Source organism: Chiloscyllium punctatum, chromosome 20 (assembly GCF_047496795.1).
Source record: "Chiloscyllium punctatum isolate Juve2018m chromosome 20, sChiPun1.3, whole genome shotgun sequence".
NCBI classification, from domain to species: Eukaryota; Metazoa; Chordata; class Chondrichthyes; order Orectolobiformes; family Hemiscylliidae; genus Chiloscyllium; species Chiloscyllium punctatum.
The window spans coordinates 51,798,100-51,821,384 of NC_092758.1; the positions used below are offsets into that span (position 1 = coordinate 51,798,100).

The following is a 23,285-nucleotide window of genomic DNA, read 5'->3' on the forward strand; positions in this document are numbered from 1 at the left end:
GATTGACGGTTAGTATACACCAACCGCATTAAAGGGCGGGGCCTCGGCCTGTGATTGACAACAGATGGAACCACAGTCTGTGATTGACAGTTAAAAGACTATAGGGTAAAAACAATGACTGCAGATGCTGAAAATCAAATACTGGATTAGTGGTGCTGGAAGAGCACAGCAGTTCAGGCAGCATCCAACGAGCAGCGAAATCAACGTTTCGGGCAAAAGCCCTTCTTCAGGAATAAAAGCCTCTTATGGATCATTTCTATAGTTAATATACACCAACCGCATTAAAGGGCGGGGCCTCGGCCTGTGATTGACAACAGATGGAACCACGGTCTGTGATTGACGGTTAGTATACACCAACCGCATTAAAGGGCGGGGCCTCGGCCTGTGATTGACAACAGATGGAACCACAGTCTGTGATTGACAGTTGATATACACCAACCGCATTAAAGGGCGGAGCCTCGGTCCGTGATTAGCAGTTGGAAACTCTACCTGTGATTGATAGGTAATACCCACCAACCGCATTAAAGGGCGGGGTCTCAGCCTGTGATTGACAGTTAAAACTAACCGATACCCAAATATTCCAAAAGGTGAGGTTTGTTATGTCTTCATACCATCTTATCACTAAATTATTTTATCAAAAATAGCATCGAAGAGTAATGATCAAATTACTAACAGAAACACAATTTCTCATTTTGATAAAGCGGCATTCAGGAACTGGACAGGGTCAGAGGACAAGGGTCAGAGTTCAGGTGGCGTGTGAGACGCGTGTTGCTGAGTTCGTGTGGATCGTTTTTGAAAGATGCCGAACGCAAAAGGGAAAAACAGAAAGAAGAAGTTCAATTATAATATCAATCGGAAAAGACTCAAACAGAAGATGCTGAAGAAAGCAAATCCGCGGATTGCGTGGTGAGTGTAGGAGAGGCCGGGGCTCGGGCTTCTCCTCCCACAGAAACCCTGTCAGTGGCTCCTTCAATCGCTCTGATTCTAAAGTAGACGGTGATAATTTTTCATAAAATATCACCGGGCGTTGGTTTCATTTTATTAAGCTTTTACCGTTTGTTTCTTTTTTCTTTTGGGTGTTGAGTAGCCGCCTGTTTCTCTCAGTGAACTGGTGTCACGTTGTTAGAGGCGCCATGTTCGAATCAGGTGGTACAGAAGAGTAGGGCATTTTCCAGTGAGTGAGAGACGGATTTTTAATCAGCAAGATAATCGAGAATTCTGGGGGAAAGGCAGGGAAGTGGAGTTGAGGACTATCAGATCAGCCATGATCTTAGAGAAGGGCGGAGCAGATACGATCGGCCGAATGGTCTACTTCTGCTCGTACAGCTCCTGATCTAAACTTGTTCATGGCCTGGACGCGTTGCTGACTAGACAACCCTTTTATTGTCCGTACCTGATTGCCCAGAGTGTAGTTAAGAGGTATCCACAGTGCTGTGGGTCTGGAGTCAAAAGAAGCCTAGACTTGTTATGTACAGATTTACATACCTAAACGACTTTAATGAATCGGGCGAATCTCTCGTATCCTTACCATTATTGAGAAGGCATTAAGCATTTAATAAAAGGATTATATGGGGTTGGGTAAAAGGAATGCAGGACATGTAAACACTTACAGGAGTTCATGTTAGCCATAAACAAATGTTCTGTAAATGATATCTAAAATAGATTAGCTGACCATTAGTTTCGTTTTTTTTTGGACAATATATGTTTACACCACTGTGAGCCAATTAGAGGTGAGACAGTACTTGTGGCAGGGCCTGCAGCAAAAAAGATCAGGACTTATACACTTAATGGTAAGGTCCTAGGGAGTGTTGCTGAAAAAAGAGATCTTGGAGTGCAGGTTCATAGCTCCTTGAAAGTGGAGTCGCAGGTAGATAGGAGAGTGAAGAAGGCATTTGGTATGCTATCCTTTATTGGTCAGAGTATTGAGTACAGGAGTTGGGAGGTCATGTTGTGGCTGTACAGGACATTGGTTAGACCACTGTTGGAATATTGCGCGCAGTTCTGGTCTCCTTCCTATCGGAAAGATGTTGTGAAACTTGAAAGGATTCAGAAAAGATTTACAAGGATGTTGCCAGGGTTGGAGGATCTGAGCTACAGGGAGAGGCTGAACAGGCTGGGGCTATTTTCCTTGCAGCGTCAGAGACTGACCTTTATAGAAGTTTACAAAATTGAGGGGCATGGATAGGGTAAATAGGCAAAGTCTTTTCCCTGGTGTTGGGGAGTCCAGACTAGAGGGCATAGGTTTAGGGGAAAGATATAAAAGAGATCTAAGGGGCAACTTTTTCACGCAGAGGGTGGTACATGTATGGAATGAGCTGCCAGAGGATGTGGTGGAGGCTGGTACAATTTAAGAAGCATTTGGATGGGTATATGAATAAGAAAGATTTGGAGGGATATGGGCCAGGTGCTGGCAGGCGGGACTAGATTGGGTTGGGATATCTAGTCGGCATGGACGGGTTGGACTGAAGGGTCTGTTTCCATGCTGTACATCTCTGTGACTCTGACTATTTTAGCATTACAGAATCATGGACAAAGTAGGATGATTACTTCATAATAAATGCAGTCATTTTCAAATAAAGGGAATAATTATGCTATGAGTAAATAAATTACAATATTCATCTGTCACATAGAGAGTATGTTCCAGTCATTTGTATTCTAGTTGAGTGGTGTTACTGTATGCACTCTGCAAATTGAATGTTTTTTTTAAAAATAGACTCCAGTGAGTGTAGCTCTCTCTCAAAACCACATTTAAGTGCCAGTCTAAATTTTTTACTCAAATCTTGCCTCATTACAAAAATATCCAGGCAGCAGAGACAAAGTGAATTGGGGAGCTAAATTGAATTGAGATGTTAAATTGTGAACCTGGGTTGCGTGTGTGGAGTTGTTTATTTTGGTTGAAATAATTAGATCAAGTTTAATCAAAGTTCCTTAAGAACAGAAAATTGGATGATACTGTGTATTTGAAATTGGCACAGATTTTAAACTGAAGCTCAGAAGAGAGAAGGTGCATTTAGATTTAACTACCTGATATAAAAGGTGGAATTGATAAGCAGGAGATGTAATATTGGCAGATATTCTTTTTCTCAAGTACTGTGCGTGGAGGCAGGTTATTTCCTGAATCATAGCTAAATGCTGTAGTTTTTTAGTACAGGCAGGGTGGGGAAATAGGCCACAAATCAACTTTACCCAGAACAGAATTTGAACACTTTGTTCCTGTTAATTTTACTTTAACATGCTAGCAGCCTAGCTAACTGGGGCCCTGTAGTTCCTCAAGCCTACTCCACTTTTCAAAATGATCATGGATAATCTAATTTCAGCCTGGACTTCACTTTCCCACCTGCTTTCCATGATCATTCAACCCATTACTAATTAAAATTTTGTCTTTCTCCTCCATTAGTTTACTCAATGTCCCAGAAAACGCCATACTCTGGAGTAGTCAATTCCATATTTTAAATTTGCCAGCCCTTATCCTAAAACTGGCCTGTCATTCTCTAGATTGTCCCACAACAGGTAGCATCATCTCCACGCCTACTTTGTCAATCACCTTTAGCATCTTGTATAGCTCAGTTAAAGACAGATGTTGTGGGACAGATATTGTAAGGAAAGAAATTATTAGATAGTTGAGCATGAAGTTAATTTGCTCCTGTAACTGGCCATATAAACATCTGTACTTTCTGGTGCTGTACTTTCCTGCCAAGATTAATGAAATATTGTTCACTCTTAAAAATATTATAGGTTACCCTGTTGTGATGTTAATTTGCAATAGTCACAAAATTATTGTTGGAATGCCCTAGGTAGCATTTTTTTGTGACCAGTTATACAAATGTATCTGTTTAATAACTGAATAAAGTGTTTAATTCAAGTTTTCTTTTTAAGTGCATTGATAAGAAAAGCATGGAACGACAAGAGATCAGTTGCTCAGAATCTGGCTGACATGGGTATAGCATCCGACCCAAACCGTGCCATTCCCATTAAGAAGAACAAGGTGTGTACAACTGTGATTTTGCTTAAAAACTAAGGACAATAAGACCATGAGATATAATAACAAAATTTGGCCATTCAAATATCTACCCCAGTTACTTAATCTGTTGAATATAGCAATTTATTATTACGTGTATTTATGAAAATACAGTGAATATAGTATCTATCCCTCTGCAGACTCTTGTCATCTTCGGCACTTGCCTTCTCGCCTATTTCTGTGTTATCTGCAAACTTGGCAATAACACATTCACTTTCTTTATCCAAGTCATTAATATATATTGTAAGTAAGTGTGGCCACTTAGCTAGTTACAAGCTGCCAGAAGGATTACTGCTGAAAACGCCCCTCATACCATGGGCTCTGATCTAAATAAGTAACCTAAGGTGAAACCTCATCAAATACCTTCTGGAAATCCAAATTTATTATATTCACTGACTGTCCTTTATCTATCTTGCTTATTACAATCGCAAAGAACTTTTAATTCGTCAAACATGATTTCTTTTTTGTGAAGGCATTCTGACACTGGTTGATAATACAACGTATTTCTAATTGCTCTGCTATTACATCTTTTCATTATGACATGGAGATAGACAGCTAAACCACACCAGTCTTTCTACCTCTGTATTTGTAACACGGTAAAATTAGAACTTTCACATACCCTCAGAATTGACGTCGCCCGATTCCTAATCAGGCTTATTTAAATAACCTATTTGATACTTTGCAAATAAACAATTCCAGACACTGGTTTGTATTAAACAAAAGACTAAGCAATTTATTAACAATATAGTAACTTCAGTAAAATTAAACAACAAAGTAATCTAATTTGTCTAAGCTAAAGTCCAAAAACCTTTTATCTTTTGTGTGAATGGTGCTGAAAATGGACAGTCAAACAATAACAGTTACGGGATAAAATAAAAGAAAATAACAAGACTGCCAAGGTTACTTAAATGGTTTTCACTATGCATTATATATAGACAGAACAATATAACACAGAACAGGCCCTTCGGCTCTCGATGTTGCGCCAACCTGTGAACTATTCTCAGCTCGCCCCCCTACACTATCCCAAATTCATCCATGTGCTTATCTAAGGATAGTTTAAATCTCTATAATGTGGCTGAGTTAACTACATTAGCTGGTAGTGCATTCCACGCCCTTACCACTCTCTGCGTAAAGAACCTGTCTCTGACATCTGTCTTAAATCTATCACCTCTCAATCTGTAGTTATGCCCCCTTGTACACGCTGATGCCATCATCCCAGGAAAAAGACTTTCACTGTCTACCTATATAATCCTCTGATCATCTTGTATGTCTCTATCAAATCCCTCTTAGCCTCCTTCTTGCCAATGAGAACAGACCCAAGTCTCTCAGCTTTTCCTCATAAGGCCTTCCCTCCAGACCAGGTAACATCCTGGTAAATCTCCTCTGCATCTTGTCTAATGCTTCCACATCCTTCCCGAAATATGGGACCAGAACTGTACACAATATTCCAAGTGTGGCCGCACCAGGCTTTTGTATAGTTGCAGCATGATATTGTGGCTCCGGAACTCAATCCCTCTATGAATGAAACCTAACACACCGTATGCCTTCTTAACTGCACTATCCACCTGGGTGGCAACTTTCAGGGATCTATATACATGGAATCCAAGATCCCTCTGCACATCCACACTACCAAGAGTCTTTCCATTGACCCAGTACTCTGCCTTCCTGTTATTCTTCCCAAAATGCTTCACGTCACATTTAGCTGCATTGAGCTCCATTTGCCACCTCTCAGCCCAATTCCACAGTTTATCCAAGTCCCCCCACATCTTGTAACATTCTTCTACACTGTCCACTACTCTACCGACTTTAGTGTCGTCTGCAAATTTACTAATCCATCCGCCTATGCCTGCGTCTAAGTCATTTATAAAAATGACAAACAGCAGTGGTCCCAAAACAGATCTTTGTGTCACACCACTAGTAACCGGACTCCAAGCTGAATATTTTCCAGCAACCACCACTCGTTGCCTTCTTTCAGAAAGCCAGTTTCTAATCCAAACTGCTAAATCACCCTCAATTCCATTGCCTCTGCATTTTCTCCAACAGCCTACCATGTGGAACCTTATCAAAGGCTTTACTGAAGTCCATGTATACCACGTCAACTACCCTACCCTCATCTTCATCTTGGTCACCTTCTCAAAAAACTCAATGACGTTTCTGAGCATTGTTTCATAGGTACTGATAATGGTTTCTTGTTTATTTTTCTGAAGATGTAGATCAGGGTCACCTTTTACAGTTTATTCAAATAAATATAATACAGTACTTGAAACTTAATTTTCTACTCTCTTCGCTTCCAAAAGCTGCTAATGAGAATTTAAGCAGGGAGCTATCGAATTTCATTGCTGTAGCATCACCAGCAAGATTTCTTTTCCCTGAAATTACAAAACCCAGAAGTCCAAAGCCCAATTCAAACTCTGACCACTCCCTGACAGGCTGACAGACTCCTCCAAGAGATCCTCATTAACATTGAACAAACCTTGCATTGAACATCTACCATCTCGATGACAGTAAGATCTTTTCTAGACCCAAATGTACTGACCTCATTATGAGCCACACTCTGCTATCTGTTTGAACATAATATTGTTCCCTAACGATGGTGTCTGCAGAACCTTTTATCAGGAATCAATCTGAAAATAATTTGCAAGCCTGGCCTCTCAAATAAACAAAAGCTTGTTTAGCCTACTTTCTTTTTAACACAAGCTGTTACCAACAATCCTCAGTTCTCAGCTCCAAACCAAAATTGATAAAAGAATAAAACAAAATAAATGAAAAATCAGTGAGGGCTCTAACATGCCTCCACACTCAATCCATGCATTTGTTTTTGGAAAATAAAGGAATTTGGAAAATAAATGACAAGGTCAATAACACTATACACGGATGAAAAAAAACACCATTTTGACTGGGACAACACATCTATCCTCGGACAGGCTAAGCAAAGACATGCCAGAGAATTCCTAGAGGCCTAGCACTCCAACCACAACGCCATAAAAAACACATAGATCTAGATACCGTCTATCAACCCTTCAGAAAACGAACAGGAAATGACATCACCACAAACCTCAGGAACCCCATCCAGGACAAACATATGAGTAGAAAGCAGGAGACAACAGCTTCGCTTCACTTGGAGGTCGCCACTGATGATGTTACCTAGCCAGGTAATGAAAAGTCTGGATATCCAACCTACAGCTCGGCTAGCAAACCTACACCCTAAAGGTCAATAACATTTAAATATCAAACAAAACACACAACTCTCAGTCTTCCTCCCATCAGAATCTTAATTGCTATTCAACTCTCTTCATCAAACCCTCAAATTTACAATAGTTTCTATTCAGGATATGGCATCAGCAGTTGCATTTTCTTTCCTGGAAATACATATAGATTGTATATTAAAAGGCTGCATATATGAACTCCAGCTGAACAATCCTGGAGTCTTACATTTTTAAATTTTTAAATTTATCAATAAAAGTCAATTATAAACACCACAGTTTCGAAGTTGCCATGTAGAATGTAAACATCAGTATTAAAGAGCTATTATCACAGCCAGGGCTTCCTTTAGAATGCCACCTCCAAAACTGGTTCAATTTTTTTTTTGAAAAATCTGTGGGCTTCTCCATTCCAACCTGGAAGAGAAATGCTTCATTCCTAAATGGCTAGCATTTGCTACTAAAATTAAATTATTTGTCAGAGTCAGGTACAGTTAACACAGGTTCACTCTTTAAATTGGTTTTAGCTTTTCAAAACTTTCTGGTGTTCTGTAGACCATAAAATCTTACATTTGTTTTTTAAGCAAATTAGTCAAAGGTTTAGCTATTGTACTAAAATTCAGTATGAACCTTATAATCTTCACTTTTATTTTAGTGGTGGGAAAGTCAATTCAAGATTTTATTTTAGCTGTTTTGGGTGACACCAGCCTTTGATCTACAACGTGTCTTAAGTATGTCACCTTGGCTTTTACAAATTCACTTTTTGCTAGATTTAACACTGTCCCTGCTAACTGTAATTGTGTAAACAAGTTTTCTAACCGTTCTATATGTTCCTTCCATGTGGTATTACATACTATGATGTCATCCAAGTAAACGGCACAATGAAGTACTTCATCCACAACAAGCTTCCAAAATTTTTGAAATCTGGCTAGGGCATTCGTAAATACAAATGGCATAATCTGACATTGTGCAATCCCTAGGTGTGACAAATGCGGTCGTTTTATTAGCAGTCTCCAACAGTACTTACCATTATCCTTTTAACAAGTCAATTTTACATAAGGGTGGTGGAATACAACCCTATCAATGCAATCTTCTAGTCTGCAAATAGGGTATGAAACCATCTTTGTGACTGCACTCACTTTCTTGCAGTCTACATACAATGTCATTGAACCTTCTGGTTTAGAAATCAGTGTTACAGGAGAACTTCAATTAGTCTGGCTTGGTTCAATCAATTGATTCTCCAACATGTATTAATTTTCTCTGTAACTTTTTTTGGGTTTTTCTGTCTTTAACTGATATGGGTTTTGTTTTATTGTGTATGAATTACCTCCATTAATGTTAAGTTCAGTAAATGTGGTACATCCAAGTATATTTTTAGCACACATAATTATATTTTCTGAGCAACCTCACTATGTCGCTCTGTCTTTCTCCAGATATGAAAATACAGTGATTAATTTCTCTAATGTTTCCAAACTTGGTAATCTATTAGTAGGAAGTTCGTAATTGCCTTTTTCTCCTTGGCTGACAACCTTGCTTTACATCTGCCTCTCCAACATTCAGTACTTGACACAACTGTACTTTCTTATTTTCTCTACAATAGCTAGGTGCTACCACTATCTGATGCACAATCAACCATTCCTTATCTGAGAGTGCAGCTCCACTTCTTCATTAGCACTTCATCCTTAAGACAGGAACCTCTTCAGCTTCTACCTTAGTCGAGCCTGACTGTTAATTATATAATTGAGGATCTGTTTTTTGTGCTGTAATTAGAGACCTCATACCAAACACTCCATCTGGTTTATCTTCACTTTTTAGGAAGGTTTCAGCTATCCTTTTACTTGCTTGTGGTGTCACATCAACCCTTATTCACAGAATTTCTTTAACCATTATTCTTGTTACTACACGTGAAGGAAAGATATCAGGAACCTGTTCCTGTAATTGTTCTGGTTCTTGTACCTCCTTTGGACATTCTGTAATTATGAATGAAGCTACTACCCATAGTCCTGCCAAATCATTACCCAGAAGGAATTTTTTTACTACTCCAAAAACTGCTTCTCCAGATAACAAATTACATTCCAGTGGAACTGGAATATATCTTCCACCAATCTCTTTAACTTAGTTCCCATTGAACTATGTGAAGGGAAAACCATGTCTTTCATCATAATTGTGTTGCCCCTGTATCTCTTAGTATGGTTATAGGTTTAGCTACCACACCGAAAGAAAAAGGAGTCGCCTTTTCTTTCAACAAAAATCCTGCATACCTCTTATCTACCTTGCACGTTTCTTTATGAATAACTGAATTCACCTCTGGTCTTTTCATTTATTGTTCGAGCTACAGCCTGGTCTGTGGTGTTCCCTTTTCGTGTTCCCTTGATCCTTCTCATTTTACGAACTTCTTTAAGTCCCTCTTCACAATTTCCAAAATTCTGAATAGACATGGCTCAACTTATTACAATAAAAACACTTAAGCTTCTGAATATCACCTCCACCTCAACAATTTCCTTATTAATTTGAAAAGGAGATCTTGGGCATTCCCTCTGTTCATTCTCTACCCTGGCTACCTGCCTTCCCTTCACTTTTCTCCCACTTTTTATTCTTATCAAATTTGTGGGGGATGTCAGAAAAAAATCTCATGAATCAGTTCATAATCTCCAGCCATTATACCTGCTTGTCTTGTCGTTGCTACTCTTTGGTCTTCTACATGAGTTCTGATTATGAAAGGTAACAAAATTCTAAATTCTTCTAAGAGAATAATTTATCTGAGAGTATCGTAAGTATTCCCAGCCTTTAACACTCTTATCCACTATCAAAATTCTTCCCCAGTGACCAAGTATCAGCAGAACCTTTGGATCAGAAATTAATCTGAAATTTGCTTCTGTGGTCTGTTTTCCTCTTAACACAAGCTGTTACACACCGTCAAGAAGTCATTTTTACTTGGCAGCTTACAGTTCACAGCTCCAAACCCAAATTGACAAAAGAATAAAATTAAAATAATGTAAAATCAGTGAGGGCTCAAAGCTAATTGATATATAAGTAATTTTTAAACCCTTTCTCTTTATAAATACAGAGGAACTTTGATTATCTGAATGAGATGGGCGGGCACTATTTTGTTCGGATAATTGATTATTCGGATAATCTATTTTAGCTTAGACAGGAGCAGCCATACTGATCTAATGCAGTGCTCTACCAGAGAATGCTTTTAAATCTATAATTTTAACGAGTCTGCCATTTAAATAAACTAATTTTGGCAGTCTGCAAATTACAGGTTAAAATGAGAAGAACTAAACCCTTACAATGAATTCCCAAGATCCCGAACAGCTTCTACGATGGCAAGATCATTTACGGTTTCAGTTTCCAGGAACTCAGTCTTGCGATAGAAAGACGGAAGCCCTGCCTCGTGCATGCGTTTACATTCTCGTAAATGAACGGCCCGGTAAAGTGCCGGGAGCACTGTAAAACACTTACTTTTGCAAAGGGCCATGTAACAACCCTTACCTAAAAAGTATCCAGTCGCTGATGCTTGAGCTGCTTGTGTTTCTTTGTTTTTGCCAGTGTTTTCACATATTCTTAAGTACAGCTAAATTAAATACACTTACCTCTTTGATGTAACATTTTTACAGGACCTTGAAATCCTCTTCAAATAGTCCGATATTCAGATAATTGAGGTAACTCTGTAATGGTATTGCATTAGCAGTTTTCCAATCCTCTGGGACTTTTCCAGAATGTAAGGGTTTTTGGAAGACTACTGCCAGTGATACAGTATCTCAGTAACTACTTCTTTGAATATCTGACAATGCTCGGAGGACGTATTGATCTTTAGCCTGATTTAGTTTTCATTGTACCTTTATTCTGGTGATAGTTATTGTATTTATTTTTCTTCCCCCTTTTTTACCCCTTGATTATTTCATAATTGTAGAGTGCTATTAGCATCTTCTACTGTGAAGGTTGATGCAAAATGTTAATTTAAGTCTTCTACCATTTCCTGGTTCTCCCATTATTGTTTCCTCAGACTCATTCTGTAAGAGGCCTGTGTCTACTTTGGCCTGTCTCTCTACCTTTTTATACATGTAAACAAGCTCTTGCTATCTTCTCTGACTTACTTATTCACTGAAATACTCCTGAAATCTTTGTAGTAATCATAAAATGTGGGCATCACTTCACGATGACCTGACTGCGTAATCTACATAGTGATTTATTACTTGTCCCTAAGATGAAGAAAATCTTCTGAGCTACAGTCTCATGCTTATGTTGCTAATTTTGAATGCCTGACACTTAGGGGATTGGCTGATTCACAATGCAGAATGACACCAACAATGCAGGATTAATTTTTGTTCTGTCTGATGTCACGAAGAGGCTTTACCTACTCAACCTCTTCCCTTGTCAGAGGCACGGTGACTGAGGCTAAACCCACCAACAGTTATCTTCTCTCTAAAGAAACTAATTTTGATCCTCTGGGACAACGGTGATTTACAATTTCCATTGCATGCAGGCTGGGTATAAAATGGGAATACCACTGCAAAACTAGAGGAGATTGTGAGAGACCTGTTTTAAAGGGTCAGTAAAAGGTTGAAGATCAGCCTAGTCCAGGCTTTGGTAGCTGTTTGTTGAAGATGTAATGGAAGTACTTAAGGTCAGTTACTACACTTTCCTCAAGCTAAATACTATTTTTCCTTGGTAACCCAGTGAAATGGCTGTAATACAGGTAAAGAGGCAGCAGGTTTGCTGGGGATCTGGGCCTTTCTGCTGTGAACATTTTATGTTGAATAAATTTATGATGTTGGTATGAAAGCAGCTAGGGAAATGTAGATCAGACATTAAACAGTGGTAGGCCCGACCTTTAGTTTTTCTTTCTTTGAAGCTATCTTCTCAACATTTTGAGGGGAAAAGTCTAGCTTTGGTTTCTCCTAAAAGGTGATAGGTAGATGATTAAGCTAGTTTCTCTCATTTGTACTCCCAACAACTCAGCCATGTTGTTGAATGTATTGCAAAATGAGAACACTTTCTTTAACCAGTTTCTCCGCTTCATGAGGACAGTTATACCAGCTCTACTTAAAGGTAATGTAAATATACTACTTTCCATGGGCTTCAGTGATTGTTGTTTGGTTCATGAGTCACTTTATTTTTAAAAAAATAACTGCTTCTAATGATATCCCGTCCCAAGTAAACCGATTCATGGATAATTAAATATTTTTTTAAAATTCCCCAAGCTAGTTCATATCCGTGCACATGGAAGATTTGTTCTCTTCCTTTGCCAATCCCTTTGTTTATGATCTTTCTCCAAATCGGTGTGGAATATTGGTTGTCTGAAACTGGACTGTGGCTTTAACGGGCTTTTACATGTTATGAGTGCTGAAAATTTATCAATAAGTTTTATTAAAAATCTTGTCTTTAATGTAGTTCTGAGGAAATGTCATTCTAGGTGCAGCTAGACAGACTTGCTTTTTGATTTTTTAAAATGTGATCTTCTGTTAATGTTGACTTGGTTTAATTACGAACGCACCTGCCTCTGGATTGATTGCAAGTACTGAAGTAAAACTTCAGTCTGCTTTTCCTGTTGTCGAGGAATTGCTTGTTTGTAAGAAATGTTGGTCTGCCAGTAAGACTTCAAATCAGGCCTATACCTCCAGTTCAGGTGACTGTTCAAGAAACCTGAGAATTCCTTTGACCGATCCAAAAGTTTTACATGAGCAAACATTATCCCAAACAAGTAACTAGTCATTCATGTCATTCCTTTTTGTGGATATTTTTGTCTGCAAATTAGCTGTGACTTTCACCTATATTAATATTGTTCAACTTGTTCCCAATAATTTGAAATCTTGTGCTTACAAGTATTAGTTTGTCTAGTTTGTGAATCTGCATTATGATGACAAAGTGTACAAATTATTCTTAGTTGCCTCTGTTTAATTTGTTTTACAGCAACGTAAAATGGCAACTGCCTCGAGAAATGAGAAGCCAGTTGTTACTAAGCCGTATGTTATCAATGGTTTGTATCTAATTTGTCATTTTAGATATTCTTATTAGTACTATAGAGTCAGAGATGTGAAACATACCCTTCAGTCCAACTCATCAATGCTGACCAGCTATCCGAATCTAAACTAGTCCCATTTACCAGCAATTGGCCCATATCTGTGTAAACCCTTCCTATTCATTTTCCCATCCAGATGCCTTTTAAATGTTGTAATTTTACCAGCATCCACCATTTCCTCTGGCAGCTCATTCCATACATGCACCACCCTCTGTGTGGAAAACGTTTCCCCTTGGGTCCCTTTAAAATTTTTTCCCTCTCCCAAAACCAACACCCTCTCTACTTCTAGACTCCCCCACCCCAGGGAAAAGACCTTGTCTATTTACCTGATCATGCCCATCATGATTTTGTAAAATCTTGTACAAGGTCACCCCTCAACCTCTGACGCTGCAGGGAAAACAGCCTCAGGTATAGCTCAAACCGTCTACCCTGGCAACATGCTTGTAAATCTGTTCTGAACCCTTTCAAGTTTCACAACATTTTTCTGATGGATGAAGACCAGAATTGCACACAATATTCCAAAAGTGGCCTAACCAATGTCCTGTACAGCTGCAACATGACCTCCTAACTCCAAAACAGTGTTCTGACCAATAAAGGAAAGTACACCATACTTCACTATCCTATCTATCTGCAACTCCACTTTCAAGGAACTATGAACCTGTACTCTAGGTCTCTTTATTTAGCAACACTCCCCAGGACCTTACCATTAAGTATATAAGTCCAGCTCTGATTTGCCTCTCCAAAATGCAGCACCTTATCTAAATTAAATTCCATGTGCCGCTCCTCAGCCATTGGCCCACTCTGAGGTAATCTTCTTCGCTGTCCACTACACCCCCAATGTTGGTGTCATCTGCAAACTTACTAACTATAGCTCCTATGTTCACATCCAAATAATTTATATAAATGATGAAAAGCAGTGGACCCAGCACCGATCCTTGTGGCATACCACTGGTCACAGGCCTCCAGTCTGAAAGGCAACCCTCGACCACCTCCCTTTGTCTTTTGATGTTTGAGCTAGTTCTCCCTGTATTCCATAAAATCTAACCTTGCTAACCAGTCTACCATGAGAAGCCTTGTCAAATGCCTTACTGAAGTCCCTATGACAACCACCTGCTGAAGGAGCAGCACTCTGAAAACTAGTGCTTCCAAGTAAATCTATTGGACTATAACTTGGTGTTATGTAACATTTAACTTTGAAGTCCCTATAGATCACTTTCACTGCTCTGCCAGCATCAATCCTCTTCATTATTTCTTCAAAAAACTCAAATCAAGTTTGAGAGACATGATTTCCCACACACAAAGCCATGTTGACTATCCCTAAACAGTCTCTGCCTTTCCAAATACACGTAAATCCTGTCCCTCAGGATTCCCTCCAACAACTTGTCCATCACCATCGTCAGGCTAACCGGTTTATAGTTCCCTGACTTTTTCTTACCACTTTTCTTAAATAGCGGCAACACGTTAGACAACCTCCAGTCTTCCGGCACCTCATCTGTGATTATCGATGATACACATATCTCAGCAAAAGGCCAACAATCACTGCCCTAGCTTCCCACAGAATTCTAGGGTACACCTGATCAGGTCCTGGGGATTTACCACCTATATGCAATTTACGACATCCAGCACCACCACCACCACTGTATTATGGATATTTTTCAAGATGTCACCATCTATTTCTCCACATTTTACGTTTTCCACGTCCTTCTCCACAGTAAACACTGATGCAAAGTACTCATTTAGTACCTCCCCATCTCCTTTGGTTTCACACATCGGCTGCCTTGCTGATCTTTGAGGGTCCCTGTTCTCTCCCTAGTTTACCCTTTTGTCCTTTGTAAAAACATTTGGATTCTCCTTAACTCTATTTTCCAAAGCTATCTCCTGTCCCCTTTTTGCCCTCCTGATTTCCCTCTTAAGTATACTCCTTGTTTCCTTTATACACTAAGGATTCACTCGATCTCTGCTGTCGACATCTGACATATGTTTCCTTCTTTTTCTTAACCAAATTACCTTTAACGGGAATATATTGTCTTTGGACTTTTGTTATCTCATTTTTGAAGGCTTCCCATTTTCCAGCCGTCCCTTTGCCTGCAAACATCTACCTGCAATCAACTTTTGAAAGTTCTTGCTTAATACCGTCAAAATTGACCTTCCTCCAATTTAGAACTTCAGCTTTTAGATCCGGTCTATCCTTTTCCATCACTATTTTAAAACTAATAGAATTATAGTCGCTGGCCCCTAAGTACTCCCCCCACTGACATCTCTGTCACCTGCCCTGCCTTATTTCCCAAGAGTAAATCAAATTTTGCACCTTTCCCCGGTAGGTACATCCATAAATGAATCAGAACATTTTCTTGCACACACTTAACAAGTTCCTCTCCGTCTAAACCCATAACATCATACCAATCCCAGTCTATGTTTGGAAAGATAACATCTCTTACTGTAGCCATCCGATTATTCTTACAGATAGTTGAGAAACAAATTTGTAAGGAGATCTCAATTTCCTGCTGACTATTAGGGGGTCTATAATACAATCCCAATAAGGTGATCATCCCTTTCTTATTTTTCAGTTTCACCCAAACAACTTCCCAGGAATATCTTCCCTAAATAAGCCATAATGCTATCCCTTATCAAAAATATCATTCCCCTCCTCTCTTCTGTTCTTCCTATTGCATTTGTATCCTGGAACGTAAAGCTGCCAGTCCTGTCCATGGTTGAGACACATCTCTGTAATTGCGATCGTATCCCAGTCCCATGCTCTGAGTTTATCTGCCTTCCCTGTGAGGTCTCTGGCATTGAAATAAATGCATATTCTTTAAAAGAATTACAACAGTCTGGAAACAGGCCATTTGGCCCAACAAGTCCACACTGACACTCTAAAGAGTAACCCACCCAAACCTATTCTCCTACCACATTGCATTTATTGCTGAGAATTGCACCTAACCTACACACTCCTAAACACTATGGACAATTTTTTAGCATGGCGAATCCACCTAACCTGCACATCTTTGGACTGTGGGAGGAAACCGGAGCACCTAGAGGAAACCCACGCAGACAGGGGAGAATGTGCAAACTCTTCACAGCCAGTCCTACCTTGTTCTCTGCTTTGTTCCTGATAGCCCTGACTGTATGACCTGCTCATTTTACCAACTGTGCCAGTCGCTGATTAACCTCTTTCCTGTTATGACATGGAGGTGAATCCCTCTATTACGTGAAGTCAAACACCTAGAAAGTTCTCCTCGCCTCGTAATCTCTATAATTAAACAGCTATTCACAATTCTAAGCCCCCTTTCTCTTAATTGCTTCTTATCTACCTCCAAATGTATAGCAATATACTGTTCCAATGAGACACTTAGTAAAATTACATCAACTTTATTCAGCTGTCATCTTCTGTGTCTTCCGGCTGAAGATCTCCCTGGGTTGTCTTTTTGCTTTTTACTGCAAATATGTTTCAAATGAAAAGGTACCTTTGGTAGAGAGTGTTTTCATAATTTCTTGGAGAGCAAGATATTAGATCTCCACGCTTTTCTGTCTCGATGGCATTTGCTCTCTCTCCAATTTTTAAAATGTCAGCATTTTAAAACCTCAATATCAGATCGTCACGATGGTTTGATGTTGGCAAAAAAATTCAAATTCCGTTGGGTTTTAGTACCCTGGGGCATAATTTAAGTTTGATTGGTCAAATTATTGTCAAAACAGCAACCAAAACTCAGGTATCCCTTTCGCAGCCAAATGTTACATAATTTCAATTTTCTAGTAAACTCTAGTCATCTCACAGGTGTTTGTAATCTCTCACTTCAGAACAGCATTCTCTCTCTCCCTCTCTCTCTTATAGCTACAGTTCATGCTTTCAACTTCATAATATTCCTCATTATCTCCCATCTTCCTAAAACTGCCATCCATCGCACCCCTTCGGTCTTATAAATTCCTTATTGCTTATAACCTCCACTCCAATTGATCCATACGATCTGATTGGATTCACAATTAAAGACACTTCCTGCAGACATAATCATCGTTAACATGAAAACACTCCTTAAACTTGCATATCCAACAAGAAGAGCACTTGGTTCTACTAAAGGACATCTTTGCTCCTTCTCAATCTACAAACCCAGAAAATAGCAGCATCTTAATGCTCTGAAAAAAAAGTAATCCAGGCTAAGTTAGTACTTATGGTTTATATTTCCAAAATTTACTGAAGAGACAGATCTTAATAAAACATAGTCAAGAAAGGACCACGCTACTCCCTCTTGTACATTTACAGCAAGGTTACATTGCTAGCTGCTGTGCTGTGTGCTCTCCTACACAGATTCCTCCAAGGTCAGCTGTGAATTTTACTAAGCTAAAAATCTCACAACCACCAGGTTATAGTCCAACAGGTTTAATTGGAAACACTGGCTTTCAGACCGCTGCTCCTTCATCAGGTGAAAGCTAGTGCTTCCAATTAAACCTGTTGGACTATAACCTGGTGTTGTGTGATTTTAACTTTGTACACCCCAGTCCAACACCGGCATCTCCAAGTCGTGAACTTTACTGTTTGTTAACTTCTCCTAGACGCAGTCCAATGTCCAGAGATACTTGAACTCAAAACAGTAAAGGGAGTAATTATGCAAATTCACTGCTGTATCAGACAGCACTGTAGGTTTATCTCTGACCATGTGGTCACTGCCTTTGTCTGTTTTCCTCCTTTTTTTAAAGTGCCATTGTTTTGATCTTTTCCCCCCAAAGTTCCAAAATAATACAACAGCATATAAAACAGTAATTGCTGGTCCTGGAATTCCAGGAAATCACCTCCAACACCTAAAATAACAACAAAAGAAAAGCAGCAGCTCTTACAACCACAATTTATTTTCCTGTCCGCCATCTTGGAGATGGTCATTACCCAGAATACTATCTTCACTTTTTTTTTGTATTTCTTTACTTTTAGCAATGTTGATCACTTCATCGGGGAGGTTAGGAATTTTTTTAATATAAACTAGACGATATAACTAAAAGATGCAAGAGCTTTTTTTTAAGTGATGGAATGTTTAATTAATTCAAAAAGTCTAGGTAACAACAAAAGTGACGTTAAAACATGCACATATGGCAATATATTAGATGGTCTTGCTTAATTTTGTGAATTTGAAATTTTGCAAAGTAAAATATAAACTGTTTCTAAACCTTTCCCCATTATAGAGCTTGAAGCAGAAGCAAACATCCCAGAAGTAAAGAATAATACCCTCTCCAAAGGAATAATTGATTATGCTCGGTATATGATTGAGAACTACAAGGACAATTACGAGGTATGAAATATCGATTAAAAATAATTTAACACCACTCCACTTTAAGAAGGTGGAGTTCGCAGGATACAAACCTGACCACAAAATATTAAACATAACTCCTTGACTCTGACAAAGTGGTGGGATAGTGTTTCACATCTAAGAGAAAACGGTTCCCATGTTTTACAAACTAAATTAAAATTGGAGCTGATTTTTTTCAATAGAAAAATTAAATATAGATTAGTCTAAAACTAAAATCCATGCTAGATGTAGAAAATTAAACAGTTGTTCATAAAAATGAGAAGATTTGTAGCTCAGGTTGACAAGTGAGCTCACTGAGCTAAAAGATTTATTTTCAGACATTTCGTCACTATACTAGGTAACATCAGTGAGAGTCTCCAGTGAAGTGCTGGTGGTATGTCCTGCTGCTCTCTATTTATAGGTCTTTGTTTCTTAAGGTAGGTGATGTTATTTTCTGTTCTGTATCCTGAGGGAAAGTAGATAGGATCTAAATCGACATGTTAATTGATGGAGTTCTGGTTAGAATGCCATGCCTTTTAAGAATTCTAATGCATGTCTTTGTTTCACCTGTCCTTGAATGTGTGTGTTGTCCCAGTCAAAGTAGTGTCCTTCTTTATGTATAGAAACTAGTGATAGTGGGTCGTGTCTTTTGGTAGCTTGTTGGTGTTCATATATCCTGGTGCCAAGTTTCCTACTTGTTTGTCCGTTGTAGTGTTTTTACAGTTGTTGCATGGTATCTTGTAAATGGTGTTAGATGCGCTGGTAGTATCTAATGGATCCATTAGTTGCTGTTTGTGAGTTGGTAGATTTGTGGGCTATTAGGATGCCAAGGGGTCTGAGTAGTCTGGAAGTCATTTCTGATATGCTTTCATGTAAGGTAATGTGGCTATAGTTTTTGGTTGTGTTGTGTCTGCTTGTTTGGATTTGTTTGAGGAATCGGCAGGCAGGTTCTGTTCGCATTTTGTAGTTCTTGGGTGCTGCAGTGTAGTGTAGCTCGTTGAAATAATGCCTTGATGCAGTTGTCCATAACTTTTGAAACCTCAATATCCATTACTATTCATGCACAAGTTTATTATTTTTCATCATGTCTTTTGCCAAACCAAAACAAAGTCTATTACTGGCTAGGCCAACAATTATTGCCTAATTGCTCTGGAGCAGGTGATGGTGAGCTGGTGTCTTGAACTGCTCCAGTCCTTGGGGAGTAGGTAACCCACAATGCTGTTAGGAAGGAAGTTCCAAGATTTTGATCCAGTGACAGTGGAGGAACAGGCATATAGCTGCAAGTCAGAATAAAGTGTGACTTGAAGGGGAGCTTGCAGCTGTTGGTGTTCCAATGCATCATCCCATCTTTGTGTAGAGACCACAGGTTTGGAGGACCTTGTCAAAAGACCTCAGTTTCTGCAGTGCATCTTGTAGATGGTACATTTTGCTACTGCTATGCATTGGATTCCAATCCATTTTCAACATTCGATACCAATCAAGTGGGCTGCTCTTTATTAAACATTTAACGGTGTTAGTGGGACTGCACCTATCCAGGCAAACGAAGAATATTCCTTCACCTTCCTGTCTTGTGCTCTATATGGAGGGGAGATACTTGCCATAGAATTTAATTTTTGATCAGATCTTGTAGCAACAGTATTTTAATTCATTCATGGGATCTGGGTTTGCTGGTTAAGCTAGCATTTATTGTTCAGCAGGGAGTTAAGAATCAAACAATTGCTGTGGGTATGGAGTCAAATGTGGGCCAGGTCAGGTAAGGAGAGCAGATTTTACATCAAACAATAGTGGTGGTGATCGCCCTTAGGTTAGTATTTTATTCTAGATTGTTCTTTATTGAATTCAAATTATACCATCTATAATGGGAGGTTTGATCAGGGACAGTCAGCATGGCTTTTATCAGAGAGATGACATGCCTTTAAAAAAATTAATTGAATTTTTCGAGGTGACTAGGTTTGTAGATGAGGTAGTTCAGTTTAGTTTTATTTATTTCAACAAAATCAAAGTCGAAGTGAAATAAAACCACATGGGATCCAGACTAACTTGGCAAGTTGGATCCAAAATTATCTTGGTGATAAGAGACAGAGTGATAGTCTATTTGTTTAACTTAAGACTGGTGTCCAGTGGTGTACCACAGAAAATTAGTTGCATAGTTGACAGTGAGGAAGTAAGCTTTGGGATACAGGAGGATAAAGGTAAATGGGTTAGATGGGCAGATTAATGGCAAATGGAATTTAACCCTGATAAGTGTACAGTGATGCATTTTGAAAGGAGTAACACAAGGGAATACTCATTGAATGGCAGGACACTAGAAAGCGGGGCGGGGGGCGGTTAATAAGGCCTGCTAAGACTTGTTTTCCCAAAATGCAGCACCTCACATTTATCAGAACTAAACTCCATCTGGTCCAGATCCTGTTATAATCTGAGGTAACCCTCTTCACTGTCCACTACACCTCCAATTTTGGAGTCATCTGCAAACTTACTAACTGTACCTTTTTATGCTCACATCCAAATAATTTATGTAAATTACGAAAAGGATGGCAGGAATCTGGAATGCACTGCCTGTGAAGGGTAATTACAGCAGGAAATCACATAACTTTGAGCAGTTGAAATGTGACAATATTCCAGGCTATAGGCCCAGTGCTTGAAAGATGTATTGATAGTGTAGACTTGATGTGCTGAAATGCCTCCTTTTGTACTGTACTATTCAAATAGATCATGGTTTGGACACTTAACCTTTGATCTATATTGTTAAGTATTCTTTTTACACTGATTTACAATGATTGTTTCTTTAAAATTCAAGCCATTGATCATGTGCTTTTCATTTTTCTCTTTAGGCAATGGCAAGAGATGAGATCAATTATTACCAGGACACACCAAAGCAAATCAAGAGAAAAATTGAATGTTATAAAAGTTGGTATCCAGCTGAATACAGTGCTTTGGTTGATTCTATGCAGCTAAAGATGGACACATCTTAAGATGGCATTTTTTAAAAAATTTGGACTGTAGTATTCTGCAAATACCGTCTTGAAAGGAATTTCTTCTGTAGTTCAACTCTTGCATACGAATGGTGTTCTCTCCAATGAATTATTCATATAAGCGGAGGGTCAGTACCTATTTGTTAATTTCTATTCCTAGAAGTGAGTGGTGTGGCCTATTAGTTGTCAGTAAAATTACAGATCTACAATTGATTGCTTCAAGGATTGAAGTATGTGTTTAAGTTTGATTCTTTGAGGTTTATAAATGTATTTTGATTTGCAGATATTATTGTATACAAAACTATAATAAAATATTATAACAAATTGTTGAGTTTTTACATGGCATTAGCAGAAGGTTTAACCTCCACATGTGACCTCTACTACCTCTAATCTGTAGTTTGTTTCAATATTATTGTAAACTATCAAGATCAGACAAAGGGTTGCTGAAATGTATTTCCATTTTATAGATTGTCTATCATTAACACTCAAATTGCAAACTTCAAACTAGATTATGTTTAAGGGATGGTCTACAGTCAATTTTGTAAAGCTAAAGTATCAAATCAGCTTTGATCCACTATAATTAATTCCATTAGTAGGAGGATCCACTGAGAATCAATTTATACCCACTAGAAGAGATTGAAAAGGCTGAGGTTCTTTTCACCCAACGAGGTGAGAAGTGATCAGATAGAATAGCCATAGATTATCAACCCACTTAGACTATGAAAGGGCCATAAAAAGGAGCCATTTATATCATAAAATCTAATGTGGAATTTGGAATAACCCTCCATGATTAAGATGTGGTACTCAGAAACAGGTAATTAATTGATACATTTTTAATATTTTGGGGGAAATAGAGAAATGAATGTGTGGTTAGGTTGTCATGTATTTGCTGGATAGTATGGATTGTTCCTGTTTTGTAAATACTGTTGTGGAAAAAAAACATACTTTATTCTTGCTCCTGGTCAAGTTCTTAAACAATTCAGGCACTTGAGCTTGCGCTACCACTCAGTAGGATTAATTCACATCTCCGCACAGCAAGAACTTTACTTTCCTGCCTTCTATCCATAACCCTTCAAACCATTACTAACTAAAAATCTGCCTCTCCTCAAATTTACTCAATACACCAGCATGCACTACACAGGTAGTGAATTCCAGAGATTCATGACCCTTCAAGTAGTAATCTCTCTTTCATCTGTCTTAAATCTGCTATCCTTTATCCTAAAACTATTCTAACTTGTCCCAGAGGAAACATTCTCTCTACATATACTTTGTCAATCTCTTTAGCATTTTATCTATCTCAAATAGATCTCCTTGTTCTAAACCCCAACGAGTACGGAAAGATATAAATTGTTGTTTTTGTCAGTGCAGATTCTATACTACTCATTCTCGCTTCATAAGAAATCCCTTATCTTTGGAATCAATCCATTGAACCTCCTCTGAACTGCCCCCAATACAACCATAACCCCCTCTTCAGGTAAGGGAACCAAAATTGTACACATTACCCCAGGTGTGGTCAAACTAATGATTGCATAGTTGCACCAACACTTCATTTTTTTTTCTTCCTTCAGTGATAAGTGCCAAAATTCAATTTGCCTTTATCACGTGCATGCTAGCAATGTGATGATTATAAGAGGGTGCCTAGATCTCTTTAAACCAAAGCTCTTTGCAATTTCTCTCCATTTAGCTAAGTTGTATTTTATGGCTAACCTCACACTTACCCACATTTAACTATCTGCCAAATTATGGGCCCTTTCATCTAACCTTCACATATCCATTTGTAAATTTCTTATTTCT

General features: G+C 38.7%; 1 protein-coding gene across 1 annotated transcript; it reads left to right on the forward strand.

Moving 5' to 3' along the window:
- The first annotated feature begins 672 nt into the window (after positions 1-672).
- On the forward strand, positions 673-21,815 carry nop16 (NOP16 nucleolar protein homolog (yeast)). The gene is made up of 5 exons (XM_072590908.1): positions 673-906; positions 3,877-3,985; positions 13,135-13,201; positions 18,413-18,519; positions 21,351-21,815. The coding sequence occupies exons 1-5, from the start codon at positions 800-802 to the stop codon at positions 21,489-21,491; spliced, it is 531 nt and encodes a 176-aa protein (XP_072447009.1). The 5' UTR covers positions 673-799; the 3' UTR covers positions 21,492-21,815.
- Positions 21,816-23,285: the final 1,470 nt, after the last annotated feature.

Excerpts from the sequence above, each read along its gene's own strand:
- nop16 (XM_072590908.1), top strand. The coding sequence starts at position 800 with ATGCCGAACGCAAAAGGGAAAAACAGAAAGAAGAAGTTCAATTATAAT. Across the intron at positions 13,202-18,412 it reads TAAGCCGTATGTTATCAATG|AGCTTGAAGCAGAAGCAAAC; the intron begins GTTTGTATCTAA and ends TCCCCATTATAG. Across the intron at positions 18,520-21,350 it reads ACTACAAGGACAATTACGAG|GCAATGGCAAGAGATGAGAT; the intron begins GTATGAAATATC and ends TTTTCTCTTTAG.